Source organism: Strix aluco, chromosome 11, assembly GCF_031877795.1.
Source record: "Strix aluco isolate bStrAlu1 chromosome 11, bStrAlu1.hap1, whole genome shotgun sequence".
Lineage (NCBI taxonomy): Eukaryota > Metazoa > Chordata > Aves > Strigiformes > Strigidae > Strix > Strix aluco.
In genome coordinates this window covers 5352192-5366720 of record NC_133941.1, presented here as the reverse complement: position 1 = coordinate 5366720, position 14529 = coordinate 5352192, and the positions used below count along the sequence as shown (strand labels likewise).

Sequence of the window (14529 nt, the reverse complement as noted above, 5' to 3'; positions counted from 1 at the left end):
ACATGATTAGCTTCAATTTTCAGGAGAATTAAGTATGTGCTTATGCCTTTTGTTAAATAGGGATGGACCTTGTTGAATTGTGACCAAATACAAAGGAAAAGGGAGCCAGTGAGGATGTATACTTAAATGCTCCAAACAATAGTTCAATTATTTGTATAATCTGGGGGAAACCATTTTATTGGTGTGTGAGGGAAAACAAATAAGCTAGGTTTGTGCTAAAGAATTAGTCTGGCAAAAAAAAGAGGGAGAATGTAACTTTATAGGTAGTTTTTTTATTAGTTTGCTTCACCAGTAAATATGGATCAGTACTTTATGTTTTAGCACTAAAGTATGAAAATTACACACCTGTAAAAATGGCATCTAACAGTTATGAAATTAAGAAACGCCTGTCATCATGTAACATACCATTAGGTGTGAGGTCATATTCAAGAAATAGTAAGGAAATTAATGTGTTTAAAATACTGAATAGCTTAGTAATGTAAAATATTGCTACCTTCAATATATCTGAAAACAGATCGGATTTTGGGTTGTAGTAGATCTCTCACTGTATTGGCTCTGATGAGAATAAAACCAAAACACTTTCCCCTCATAGGGCTGGTTAAAAACTAAAATCAACATTTTTCTGAATACATGGGGAAACTTTGAAATTGTAAATTCAAAACCTATCACTGTGTCCCACATATTAATTGCATCTAATTTATAATTACATTGTATGTAATTTATATATTCCATGTGAAGCAAATCTTAGGCCTGTAAGTGTACAAAACAGCAATTTGAAACAATACAGAAATAATTGTTTCAGCTCCACAAGGCTATCACACCTCCACTGTAGCTAATAATCACCTGCTACGTTCTGTCAAGAAAGGATGAACACTGCTCATCCATTCCACTGGAATGCAGAATACCATTACCAAAACTGTGACGTGATCATTAAAATAATAAATATGGTATGAAGGGGTACAGTATCTGTTATAGAAAGAATCCATCTGGCCTAGCATTCAAGATTTAAGATTCGAGGGTCACTGTAGTTAGCAAAACTTCACTGCATTTAAACAAAACAGAAAAAGCGTGTTTGTTGTCATGGAATGTCACATCAGGGCTTGTCTTGTATTAGAATATTATAGGCAGTAACACTGATCATATAGTGCAAACTAGATAAAATTGCGTTTCACTGTGTGAAATAAACAGAGGTGCAAATGCTCAGTAGGATACCATTAAGACATAAAATGGCAAAAAATAAATATCAAAACTTTTATCAGTGTAAAAAAGTAATTGGGTTATTGTATAACCTAGAGTCTGGCAAAAAAGGCCTCAAAAAAGTTCACTCAGTCTTCAGAAGTTCTACAAATTAAGTGCCTTTTCAGGTTTCCAATTAGACAAGAGACTCCATGCTTTCTGCGGGATCAGATTCATCACTGGCCATCACAGCACCATTTTTGTCCAGTGTCATGGGACCGTTTCCATTTTCCTTAGTGCTGACCAAGCTTAGCATTGCCTTATAAAGAAACTGGTACTGCTCCTGGAAAAGAAAGGACAAGTTATTTCAATCCTTTCGGTGTACATAAACGAGTGGCATTTCCAGGGAAGGTCATGGACATTCATTACTAGAAGCATACACATAGCAAAGAAAAAGACTTCGAGAGCAATTACCTCTGTTAATCTAGTTTAACCTTGTCAACCCCAAATTCCAGTTTTTTGGGTAGATTATATTATACCTGATATGTTATTAAAGACTACAGGAGGGCATGACAATAGGGGAGCCCACAGCTCAGCCCCAGGTTGTTCCCTTGTGCCAGCAGAGCCATGCACACTGAGGCGAGGGTGCTGCTCTCGCTGCACACTTGAGTGAAGAGCCCTTCTCTGTTGAAGCTTTCTCTCCCTGCAGCTCTACCTGCCCTGTTGCATCCCTTCAGATCACAACATGCCAGGTTTAAATAGCAGAGCTTAATTTACAGGGCTGGCAGAGGGATGATGACAAGCTGAAAGGTCCTTCTCTGCTAGGGCTGCCTGTACAGTGGCCCCCTAACTATGAGAAATAAGCTTAACTGCAAATTAGAGACTTACAGTGTGGGTTTGAGGTTTATAAAAAATGACAACTACAGAAGAAGAGCCCAAATGCAAATTCTGCTTGGTAGCAGATGCAGTAGGGCCTGATAACACACAATGTGTGTTTTAGCTCATGCTTTTGGTCTCAGATGAAAACCTTGTAAACTATCCATTTATATTCCATTTAAAGACTTACAATGTCTGTAAATACTCCAGGCCGCATAAGATTTATCATCTTTGCCACCTGGAAAACATCGACAGCATTTTCATTCTCCAGCTGCTGGGACAGAGTGGTAAGGGCACATAGCGTTCCCGCTGACACAGCTCCATACCTGAAAAACCACACCAAAATGGTAAGATACTCAGAAACATACCTGGGCACTGACACAGAGCCATGACAGTGTCGATTTAGTCTTATTTGATTACTGTAGTTCATCTTTGTATCTATTAAATGCTTGTTTTATACTGGCTAATTTTTAGTCATTTTAATTTATAGAAGAAATTTGATGGTACACCAGTCATCTCAGGATATCTGCAGTATTCAATACAAAGAACTGTATCAGCAGAAGAATGTGAGCCATTTAAAAATACCCAGCCTGGAGAGTATAACACTGAAATCAGTTCTCACATGCCACATGTACTGAAAGCATCTGCATTACAGCTGAGTGTATTTTAAATTCATTAGTGGGAGCTCAAGCAAAACATAAACGATTAGAAAGAAATGAGACTTTGCCTCTTCCTCCACATCTGACAATTATATAAAACTAACATGGATATGAGGTGCTCACAAGTAAATGGGGCACATCTCAAAGTCTTCCTTAGGTCTGATTCATCGGCAAAAGACAACATCCCCGAGTTGGGCACCCAAGAGACATTAGGGATTCTGAAGAGTTGAGCTGTGCTGTCATTTAATAAGAACCCAAGCAATGGTTATTCGTCAGGAGCATGACTCAGTGTGTCCTTGAGATACCGGTCAGGTAGAAACCTTACTGCTGCTAAATCTGTGGGTATGCTGGAATCAATGAGAGCAGTTGCGGGGCATGGGATAGAGGATCCTAAGCAACAGGGGCTCGTAACTGCTTCTGAGGAGCCTCAACTGTCCCCTGCTCTCCCAGTACTCAGAAGACTGAAATTCTGTCCTGGCTTTGCTATGGGTTTGCTCTGTGACTTTGAGAAAGTCTGTCTCTAAATGTCCCCACCTGCAGGAGGGGACATTCATGCTGACTTGCTCTGTACACTGTTTGGAGAGCTGTACACAAAAACTTAAATAATCGGTAAGTACCGCAATGCCATCTGGCATCGTAAGATTACCACTAGGATTTTTTTACAACATTCCTGTGGAAATCAAGACATATGCTGACTTAATTTCATATGATTTTTGCAAACTTAATTTGCCTAGAAATGGGAAACAGAAATCAGATCACAATAGATCTGCTATATTTGATGAAAAGTCTACAGAAGAAGCAGCAGGGCTTCTGCGGGACTGTACAGATGGCTGCGACTGATCATCTACAGGGGTAGTGGACAAAGTGGCCAATGCTTGTGTCTGATGGGACACAACTAAATGCCTCTGAGAGTCTAATGGCCTCATTTTTACTTGGGCTGATAACCTCCAGCTCCCAACAATCTGAAGCCTTTTCTCTTGGAAAATTATGCAGCAAATCTTTATCTACTTGCCTACATATGGGCAGTTATATTTAAAAATCTTGACAACTGTCTTGAGTTGGAATTTCTGAACTTCTTTGAAATGTTTTTATCAAGTTCAACCCACCATGTACTTCCTAAACACCACATGCATTTAGTATCTGAAAATTCATATATTTGGAATTAATCTGCAGTTGTAATTATTAGTGGATTATGTGATATAGTTGTTGCATGTAGTAAAGGGAAATTTTCATTTTCAGCTACATTTGCTTAGGCTCCGATGAAAAGCAGAATCCACTTTATGTATTAGGCATAAAAATAAAATCATTGAATATGACAAATAAACCAAAAAAGCAATTTACAGAAAGAATGACTCAGCACTGTTAGGAATGAGATTTTGATTTTTTTTTTTTTTTGGTCTAGCATGAAATGCCCAAATCAATAATGGTTCTAATTTTGTAAAACATAATCTTAAATACTGCAAGAGTAGCAAAACCTCACTTCAGACTACCCACAGCATGAATATTAAAACTAGCCTGGAATTAATCAGTGCTGGCAAAAGGCACCAGAGCTTACACTGTGCATTAGCAAGGCAGGAGATGGTGGGAGAAAAACTACTTGCTGCAGCCCAAGGCACCATTTGCAGGAGTCTGTTGGGAAAAACCTGTTGCAGCAGCAACACACCGACGTGAAGAGAAAGCTCTTTCAGCAACAGCAGATACCAGCATGCGACTGCACATCAGCACAAAGCTGATCTGACCACTGCAATACCAGAGTATGGTAATAATGTTTTTGCACAGAAGGTGAAGATTTCCAAGACTTTCCTACTAATTCTGTTTTGCAGCAAGGACAAAAGGTCTAATGGACTGGAGCACAGCGGGGTTGCAGGTATAGCAGTCGTTTACACTGGCTCGGTGTTCATTCTAAGGGCAACTCAAGCAGTGTCAGAAATTGGGCTTATTTGGGATTTTAACAACAGGATGACTCTGGGAAGCGCTCTGCCCGCCAGGAAACAGTCCCTCCAAAGAGATCCTGTTAGATCCAGGCTCCAGCTTCACTAGAATGGTATTTTGCAGCCCCAATGTGTGCAAAGTAATAATATGCAATGCAGTATTTAGCACCCTTTATAATTGGGCATTCAAGCATAGCTGGCAAGACAATGCTCACCACTACGCTACAAAAGAGACAAGTGTTGGGGCATGCTGGCCCTGTGTTAGTGGGCTCCCTCCCTCCCACTTGGCACCATATGGGCCCCTTGGAGTGTTTTTGGGGAAGCAGAAGGAGGAAAAATAAATCTGCTCTCAGAAAACCTGGGACCTTTGTCACAAGATACTTCTGCTGCTCCTCCTGAGACACAGCTGAGCCGAGCTTGTTCTGTCTTACATGGCACACTAAACCTGAGCTGTTAGACAGGAGCTCAGGCTGTTTTGAAACTGGTTTCCATAAGCCCATATTTGGCTGGTTAGAGCCTTACCTAAACCAGGGCTCTGCTGGGTTCTGAAACAGGTCGTAGGATTCGTTTGGGATACTTCCAGGTGTAGAAGAACCCAAAATGCTTAGAAAGCAAACACGGCCTCACTTTCTGAGTCCACCTAAGATTATGACCAACATAAAAACTACACTAAGCAAAATGTATTTGTCCTCAGATACCAACTGAAAACTCATCCCTGGAAGTTTAAATATTCTGATCCTGTTCCCTAGACCACTAAACCCCATCCACTCCATGCAAGAATGGACATCAGTCCTAACAAGTGTCCTGTAGCCGAGTAACTCCTTGTACAACCTGCACATAAATGGGAGAAAAGAGGTGACATACTCATCATGAACTATGGTGGGGCCATCCCTTGTTAAGGCCTCTTCCTTGATTACATTGATAAGTTCAAAGGTACTGCTTATGGGAGCATCTGGGTTTGGCCATTTAGGACACTGAAAGTGGCGGACTTCCAGAACGTAGTCATCCTGCAATGAAAAACCAGCCTGGGCATTAGCTACTTCAGTTTCACATTTATCCACTCCAGGTAGAAAGAGGGAAGAGCCTCATTACAGACTCAAGAGATACCACCTTCTTCCAAACAGTTTATATAGACAGGAGAAGACAGACACACAGCTCTAGCACCTCTGTAACAGTGAACACCCTAAAATAATGCAACTTTAACAAAATGTTTAATTGATAAAAGATTTGTATTAGAATTCAGATCTTCTATTCATGTAAATCTCCCTCAGAGCCCTTACAGCTTAAAAAGTCAAACAAGAGAAGAGCAACCAAGGAATTCAAATTTAAAAGGGCTTGCAAACTAACGTTTTGCATAAATCTCGGTGTACTTTATAAAGAATAATTCCATCTACTTGTGTGATTTCAAAATGAAAAACCAATCACTTTCAAATAAGACAAACAATTAATACTACGGTGTCGCTAGTTAGAGAAATCTACCTGGAAGTAGAATATGTGAGAGGGAGAAGCAGCCAATGAGAATACCCTTCCCCTGTGAGCAACATGCACTCACATGCATTTATAAGTAAATCCTTTTCAAAACTGTTTCTGAACTCTTCTTCTTCCATATTTAAATGACATCAACAACATTTTGGTAAAAATCCAACACCCACATTTGGGAGTTTATTTTACCTGGGTAGCTTCAAGGATAAAGTCATGGATGATAATTTGCTCTTCATTAGAGAGGCACAGTCTGTCTTTGCTGATAAGGGTCACAGTAAAGGCCTCACAGTTCATGGATTCCTCGCGACTTGGCCAGTACACAAACTCATCTTCTGCCTGGAGGAATGAAACAACACACTACTTCAGCCTTTCAGATACCTTGTGTGTGAAGGAAAAATCCAGTGGATCAAAAAATTGGTTTGATAAATAGAGATGATGAGGAGCTGACCTTTAAAAACCATTTCTGTCTAAAGCAAATTTACTATTACAGTAGGCAGTAAGCCTGCCGGATCCTTCCTTTGTGTGTCCAAACAGGTAACATCTGCTTTTTAATTGGTTTCATAGGGAAATGGTTTTCTTAGCTTACTCATACTTAACCTTTATATTGTATCCCAGACTTTATTACCTCCTGCCTACACAGTTTTGCATGGAAGTCAGATATCTGTTTAGAAAAAAAAATCACTGACCTTTAAAAATTAATTGCTTATTATTTTTAATTTGTGTTTATTGTGGTCTAATACAAAACTCAAGGTCTGTGGATCAGGTCTAGGTAAAGGTTGATGGATACTCATGTAGGGCTTGAAATTTTAGGAGTGAGGGGAGGAGTGAGGAGGAATGAAGAAACCCAAATATTCTTAGCCTTGAAAAAAACACTGGCTTAGCTTAATGCAAGTTCTTCATCTAAAGTCCTCTACTGAAGGAACACTGTAAAATCTCAGTGAGGCTGTGAATGGTGGAAGTTCAGTGCTGAAGTAGCCTGACTGACAGGATGTAGATAACACACTGTCAAAGCGATTCTTTAAAAAATAACTGTGAATTCCTAATTTACTGCAGAGAAAGGAAATGAGGCTCCGTCACCACAAACATGCAAAGCCTGTTTTTCCTCCTGGCTTCAGGGGTCTACTGTCCCTGCAGTGTGAGCACAGAAACTACTCTGGCAGCATGCACAGCTCTGCATGCTTGCGTCCCTGAACAACCCATGTTTTACTCATGAGAAAATATGAGCTGTGAACCCACTTCATCCCACTGCGGCCATAAAAATGTCTCTAAAACCAGGCTTATTTCTCTGGGCCTGAAGCCTCGATGCACATGATATGCAAGATACTGTTGAGATTTGGGCCTTAAATGTTTATTCTGAAAATGGGACTTAGGGTCCTAAGTCCTTTGAGTGCCTTGAGAATTCTGCCCAGGTGCCAGCAAGCAGCATAATATCTCTGAACGCCGGGGCAGTGACCTGTCCTGCCACATGATGGGTCCCCATGCACCAGGTCGCTTGCATCATCGTCTCATCCTTTGGCATTACGTATTCAGCACCTCGATGCTGTCTTCAGTCCCGTGCCGCCCCTCCTGGCCAGCCCACACCCCCCACGCCATACGCTGAGCCGATGCGCGGATGCTGCTGCCCAACCTCGAGCCTGGGAACGGTGGAGGTGAAAGAAGGGACCAGACATCCTTGCAAGGGATGTGGCTGAGTCCAGCGTTCCTCCTTTACCCTTTAATCACTATTGTTCGGCAGAGCAATTTCATGTACTTGTAAAGACAAGATCAGCCTCTTCATTTCCACCTGACACACTTTCATTTCATTAGTGTTTTCTGATTCGATCGGATTTCTCTGAACGTTCTTTGCCTTGCAGTCCCTGCAATCCCTTTCATCACACCGCACACAGGAAGCATATTGACTGCTGCCTCTTTAGTAGCCCCTCATGACTGCTATTTTCCTGCTGTAATGAAGGTGGTTTCTCTTCCACTCTCAGCTACAATCATCTATTCACCTCAGTGATGCGTGCATGAAAAAACGAACCATTTAGTTCTTAATCCTTTTCAATGCACCCTCTTGAGACGTGCTAGTAAATCTGGAAGTAGTGATTAGCACTTCACCTGTCTCCTTATTCTCCGTCTGTCTGTCTCATTATTTACACTTAAATTAACATACATGTTTGCTTTTTACTTTCATCAAAAATAGCATTTGTAACCTTCCACAGCCATAGTCTTGCATGGCCTGAGTCTTAAGCCCCTGAGCAAACAAGTAACTATCTACTGCCTCCTGCTTCCTACTTCTGCTCCTCTCAAAGTCCTCACCTGTGGCTCTGGCCACTCAGCAATCTCAGTGCCTTGCACCCTGCCAGCCCGGCAGCCCTCAGGAGCTTCGCTGCCTGTAAGCACTGGTCCATCCAGCTCAGGATGTCTTTTCCCCGGGGTGAGAGCAAAAACCAGGCCCCACATCTCAGAACTTGTCTTTTTGTAACAAGCTTATGGCAAAGTTTGAGATGGTGGCCCAAAAATTGGCTTTTGCTTTCAACCAGAAAATAGCCACGGCATGTAATGAAGTGACCCTAAGCTGGTGCCCAGCTGGGGTAAGTGACCACGGTACCACGCAGGGAGGGACACGTTTAACTCACCAGGCTCTGGTTGTCCGGCAGCATGACAATGATCTGTGCGTTGTGATCCCAGATCATTCGCCAGAAATCTTTAGTCGTATGTGGCAGCGGATGCTGGGTGATGATGAACTCGTTACTCCTGTAGTAGCCCTTTTGCAGCAAAACAAACCACACAGTTACTTACTGCCTTCAGTACTTTTAAGGCATTAATTTAATCTTTGGGGACACATAAATGACCCTATTTCATTTTATTCCACATTTTTTTCACACAGACTATAATTTTATAACTTCATTTCCATTCTGCAGAGTCCCTGTTGTTTTCATTTACTCTGAATTCTAGTATTTATTTGACTGTATCTCATGGAAATACACATTCCATCTAAATGCATCTTGTATTTAATTTTTTTAGGCAACAATCTTTAATAAAACACAGTTAATAGCTTTACATTATGGGGAAGGTGTTAAAATCTCATCTGTTAATACACAGCCATTACATACAGAATTAAGACAATTATAGGCATCTGGTATTTAGCACCTTAGAATTGATTTTACTTTGTAATTAGGTGTTGGCTTCCTCACCATGATATAAGAGGCATTAATGTAATCTGTTCCCTTCATTCCAGGCAGTGGTGCCAAGCCCACTCTAGCACGCTCAGCTATAAGATTAAAAAAAACAGAGAGAAAAAAAAAAGAGATCAAAGTCTGGTCATGGCACAATGCAGAAAGTAAGAATTTCTCAGACGTTAACAAACCAAACAGTGTGCAGCTCCCATCTCCCGCAGGAGCAGGCCAGCACTTTAACTGCATTAAAGCATTGCCTGCTAACACAGGATATAAAAGAGAATGTTGCACAATATTCCCACAAGGACAAAGTAATTTCAGGAATCAAATTTTACTATAGCAAAGATTTTCACAGCAGGCTGAATTACCAAATAACAGTATATGCAGTGATAACAGGGGATTTCAGGTAATTCTTGACTGTAGTGTTCCATTTGTCTCCAGCAGCACGCAAACCCAGCTGATTTATTTTGTTTTCCCTACCACTCTGTAGCACTACCATCACTCACTCCTCCCAGTTGGAGGGTGAGATAACCTCCAGAGACAAAACCCTTCCCAAACGGGTAATCACCCAGAAGTGTGTGTGTGTTCTTCAGCAGATCTACACTCCTCTGTGTTTGAGGGCTGAGTTCAACAACATCCTCAAACCAACTGACAGGCTCCTAGTGTCAAACTGAAATCACTGCAGCTACGTGACACAAAGTGGAAAGTCTTATAGACTATTTCTGCCCCGTTCACATTTGTTTTTAAGATATATCCTGATGACTTCCCTTTGTATTAACAAGTTTTGTGATGGACCGTATCTGTGCCATTATTACTTTCTGCTAGCTTGGCTATCACCTGTCCCGTATGTCCTGTACTCTGGGTAATAGGATGGGCATGACATCGTTCCCATGCAAACTCATACCACTTGGGAACCACGCACAGATTCCATATCAATGACTGTGAAACTGTGGCCTTGGGCACTAAATACCCTCAAATCTGGGGAAGGCTCACACACAGCGTAGTAGCTGAATTACAAACAACTTGTGCCAATCACACTGGGAGATCTCACCTGAGCTGGGAATGGTATCAAAGTAATTCTCTCACTATTGCATAGATTTATCCCCTACCTAATTATTCAAATTCTTAAGCACTTCAAATTAACATTTCACTTGGACAGTCTATCTGGCTGACACTGTAACTATTTTCTTTTGTTCAGTTTCATCAGGGTAACTCTGAAGGACAAGACATCTTGGTCTGAACAAACGATTACATTTCTACTTCTAGTGGCTATGCCTTTTCATGCATAACACCGGGAGAATTCAGTACAAAATGTTATGCTAGGCAGTAATCAAACCGAAGATGTGATCTTACATGGCACGACTGATGAGTTCCTGTTCTTCTCTTTGTTGCAGTCTTTCTGAGCACTGAAGCATTCCACGTATTTTGCATTACACTGTGTAACCAGCTGAAAGAGAATAAAGTAGTAAGTCAGTCCTCACAGCGCACTAAATGAAGAGAGGAGGTTTCTTTGCCAACTCCTGCAAAGATGCATCAGTAGAAGAATAAACTGCATTGTTAAACTTGTTTAAAGTACTCAAGATGCCAATGGAAATCATCCTTTTCATACAACATGTTTAATGGATAAAAAGATCTCTGCAGCTCTCAGCTTCGAAACATCCTGAAAATGAAGTTCCATCAAAATGTATTTTCACAGAACACTACGTTTAGTTATCTTTGAGAATATATTTCAAAGACTTGTAGATATGTTCAGTCAGAAGCAGGTCTCAAGGAAGAAAAGCTAGCAAAATAAAACAACAACAAAACTTTTATGTTTCCTTCTAAAATAAAAGCTAGATCATTCCTGCAGACTGTCTTTTTCTGCCAGGCCTTTAGGGAACCCACCATGCCAGCATCTGAGACCTGAGGCCAAGGGTTACATTCGCTGGTCTGCCATGTTCATTCTGGGCTGCTTATGAGGCACAAAGAAAAGTCATGGAGGAAGATTTGTATTAGAATATTCCCCGAGTGTATGGGGAAACTCTACCAGAAGGAAGAGGGTGAAGGTGGCTTTTTCATCTCCTGTACTAGCCACTCATTACTCAGCATAACTTTACTCTAAGACAGTTGAATGTAAACTACTCTACAAGGGCATAAGCACAAGTTATTTTCTGCCAGCTCTGTAGTAGCAGAAACAAGAGAAAGATTTAATAATTGCTGCTGGTCACGTCCCAGTTTCAAATGCATTCTAAACAAGATAGCACTCAACTCATCTATGTACTGGCATAAGCCCCATTAGAAGTTATGGGGTTTCTAAATACCTGTGCAATGTTGGCAGAGAAAGTAATTTCTGAAAATGGCACTTAAGTTTTTTGAAATTTTGCCACAAGTCATCAGAAAACATCTTTATACATATAATTTAGTATTGTTTTTAAAAGTGCAACAGTTTTTTTTAATAAGAAATCTTTTTCTCCTGATGCATTTTGTGTGCGTATGTGCACGCCTGCGCTTGTTTCTTTAATTTGTAATTAAGCATCTGGAATGTCTTGAATGATGGAGAAATACTGAGAAATCTACAACTGAATTCAGAGAAGAGCCTGTTCATGTTTTGTGTAGCTTCACACCTGGTATAATTTAACAGTTTCAGTTCCTTAGGTAGTTTTTAACTGAGTGAGTATAGCTGTGAAAACAGATGTCGCATATAATCTTTTATGATACATAGTCTCACAAAGTATTTTAAAATACGTTCAAATAAAATGCAATCAAAAAATCTTAGGTGTCTAATAGGAGATCTGGGCAAAAAAATTTACTTTGGCCAGGATGAAATCAGGTGTGACATAGCAGGGAAAAGCAGCAAGCATAGTTATTAGCAATGAGAAAGGCATGCTGTTGTTTCCTGGTCTTACAACATTTTTAATTTTGTATTGACAGTGCTGAAAGACTAGGTGGTGCTAAGAACCTCATTTTATGTCTTTCTCCATATATATGCATGAGTGCCACAGTTTGGAGGAAGACTTCCAGCCAAGCTAACCACAGACTCAGGAACATCCAATCCCCCTTGGGAACAGGGAGACCAGCAGCACACTCCAAACCAGTGTCCACGTCCCTTGCCTCACTTCTGACTTCAAGAGCGTTACTGCTGATTCCCAGCAGTGCAGCTAAGACTGTTGAGGACCGAACTTTTCAAGATGCTGTGCTGTCCTCATCAAGTGTTGTGGTTTGGTTCCTTATCTGTGACAACTGACAGTGAAGACAGGCCATACAAAAAAAGAGTAGGGAAATGAAGTCCCTCTGGATGGCAGCGATAAGCCTTACCTTGAACTGTTTTTCTAGTCGTGTCTTCCCTCCTATGCCAGGTATGAGGATGCTGTTAACATAACTATGCAGCTGGTTTGCAGATACTTCAGTCTCCTTCCCTAGGATGGCTTCCAACAAGGCATCATGAATAAAAATGTACTGCTCCTAGAAAAACAACGGCGTGTCACGTAGGCACTTGGAATAAACTAAACAGCTGGCTTTAACGGAGGGGTAGAGCACACTAAAGGAAAGGGTGTGCAAAACAAGCCACCCATGCAAATAATGTCAAATCCAGAATAAACATTTACAAGTGTAGCATGTACAACTCTGAGTAAGTCAAAAACAAAATCTGAAGTTTCTGGTCTAGAAAAAGAGAGACATTCCAGTGCAAAACATGCCTGTGATATATTCAATTTTTACAGGGATGTAACTGAAAAATCCATTTTCCTTTTGATTACAACATAAAAATAAAAATGGCTTTAAATTCAACCCCACCGCAATCTTTACCTCTGTCTGGACGAGGTAGTTGCGCTGTGTCCTGATATGTTTCAGGAAACCCAGGACATTAACTGTGCTTTTGTCTTTTATCTGTTGCAGCATACTGTCTATCACAATGTAGGTACCAGTTCTGCCAACACCAGCACTATAGGAGATAGAAAAGAAACCTATGTAATACAACCAAAGTAAATGTTCACAACCACAGAACAGAACTAAGCAAATATTCCTGTTCACAGGCTTGCATTTCCCGGCTAGCTCCAACCATGAAAGTTTCTAAACAAAATATTTTGGTTTTCTGGGAATTTTACCAGGCACATATTTCATGATCTGACACTTGGCTGTCCTGTCTCCACTGCTGTAGTTACTGGTGTTGGCTAGAAGAAGCCATATAGAGATCAACTCTATGCCAAACTGCTGCTATCCTGCACAACCAAGGTTGCTCCAAGGCTGTGGGGCTGCCCTGGTCACCTTCAGTCTTGAGGTAAGGCTTAAGCTTCACAGTGGAGCTGTAATCCTGCTCTAGAAATGCAAGTGGTACCAGCAGTACGGAAAGGCATAAGGGGGTAATCCTGTGGAGGCAGGACTCCTTGAGGGGAGGCGGGCAGTCCTGGGCCCAACAGAGAGGGCAGAGAGGGGAACTCTTCAGAGCTTCTCAGTTTCTGCTCAGGAAGGAGCAATAATCCCCATCATCCTCCTCTCTTCACTGTGGTGCTGTACAGCCCCTCCACACAGTGATGAAGACCACATCCCTCAACTCATTTAAGGGAAATCCTCTGTTGACTGCAAGTGCTGATGAATGTCAGTGTGGTTCAGTGGCAATCGCATGCCCAGGTGTCCATGTATTCACACGGCTGGTTGCCAGCAGAGGTGATCCTGCCCTGCCCATGCACGGAACGAGCAGGCTACAAACAAGCTTCAAGCAAGGAACTGCACAACCACATCAGTGCAATGCTCAGCAGCTCAGTATCACAACACAGGGTTTTGCTAGCGCAGCCGGGAAGGTTTTGCGTTGGACCTTGTCTTAAGATGTAGGCAAAGCAAGCGCTCCACGGGGCTGGCACACTCCTGTGTTAGTAACTTAAGGTGTTTGTCTTCGCTGCCTTGTAAGAGCGCAGGCTGTGCACTAGGTGTGCTTGCCGTGCGGTAGTTAATCACGCCCGTCGTACCTGCAGTGCACCACCACTGGTCCCATGTCCGGCGTTCTGGCTGCGGAGGATCTCCTAACGAAGGTTAGCACGGGCAGAGCGTACTCCGGCACACCCATGTCAGGCCACTGCGTGTAGTGATACTGAATAACCGTTCTCTCGTTCTGCCGCCCTTTGGGGTTTCCTTTCTGACCCTGCGGGCAAAGTGTGCCCAGAAAGAAGAGAAAGATTAGCGAAGAGAAGCGTAGGAAGGTACTCAATCCTACTGGCTTGCTCAGCTGAAAAAGTGCTGGACTCTAACAACAGAAATCCGCAGCTCTGCCTCCTG

The 14529-nt window shown here is 41.7% G+C and overlaps 1 protein-coding gene across 1 annotated transcript in view; it reads right to left on the bottom strand.

The window, feature by feature from the left end:
* Positions 1-256: 256 nt before the first annotated feature.
* PTPRG (protein tyrosine phosphatase receptor type G) overlaps positions 257-14529 on the bottom strand; it is a 408208-nt gene continuing 393935 nt past the window's right edge. Inside the window, exons 20-29 of the mRNA XM_074835886.1 lie at positions 14223-14395; positions 13066-13201; positions 12577-12723; positions 10636-10729; positions 9301-9377; positions 8743-8871; positions 6314-6460; positions 5507-5649; positions 2243-2378; positions 257-1519 (exon numbers count right to left, since the gene is read on the bottom strand). Coding sequence (XP_074691987.1) covers positions 1373-1519; positions 2243-2378; positions 5507-5649; positions 6314-6460; positions 8743-8871; positions 9301-9377; positions 10636-10729; positions 12577-12723; positions 13066-13201; positions 14223-14395 — 1329 coding nt within the window. The 3' untranslated portion in view covers positions 257-1372. The remainder of the gene's footprint in view (positions 1520-2242; positions 2379-5506; positions 5650-6313; positions 6461-8742; positions 8872-9300; positions 9378-10635; positions 10730-12576; positions 12724-13065; positions 13202-14222; positions 14396-14529) is intronic.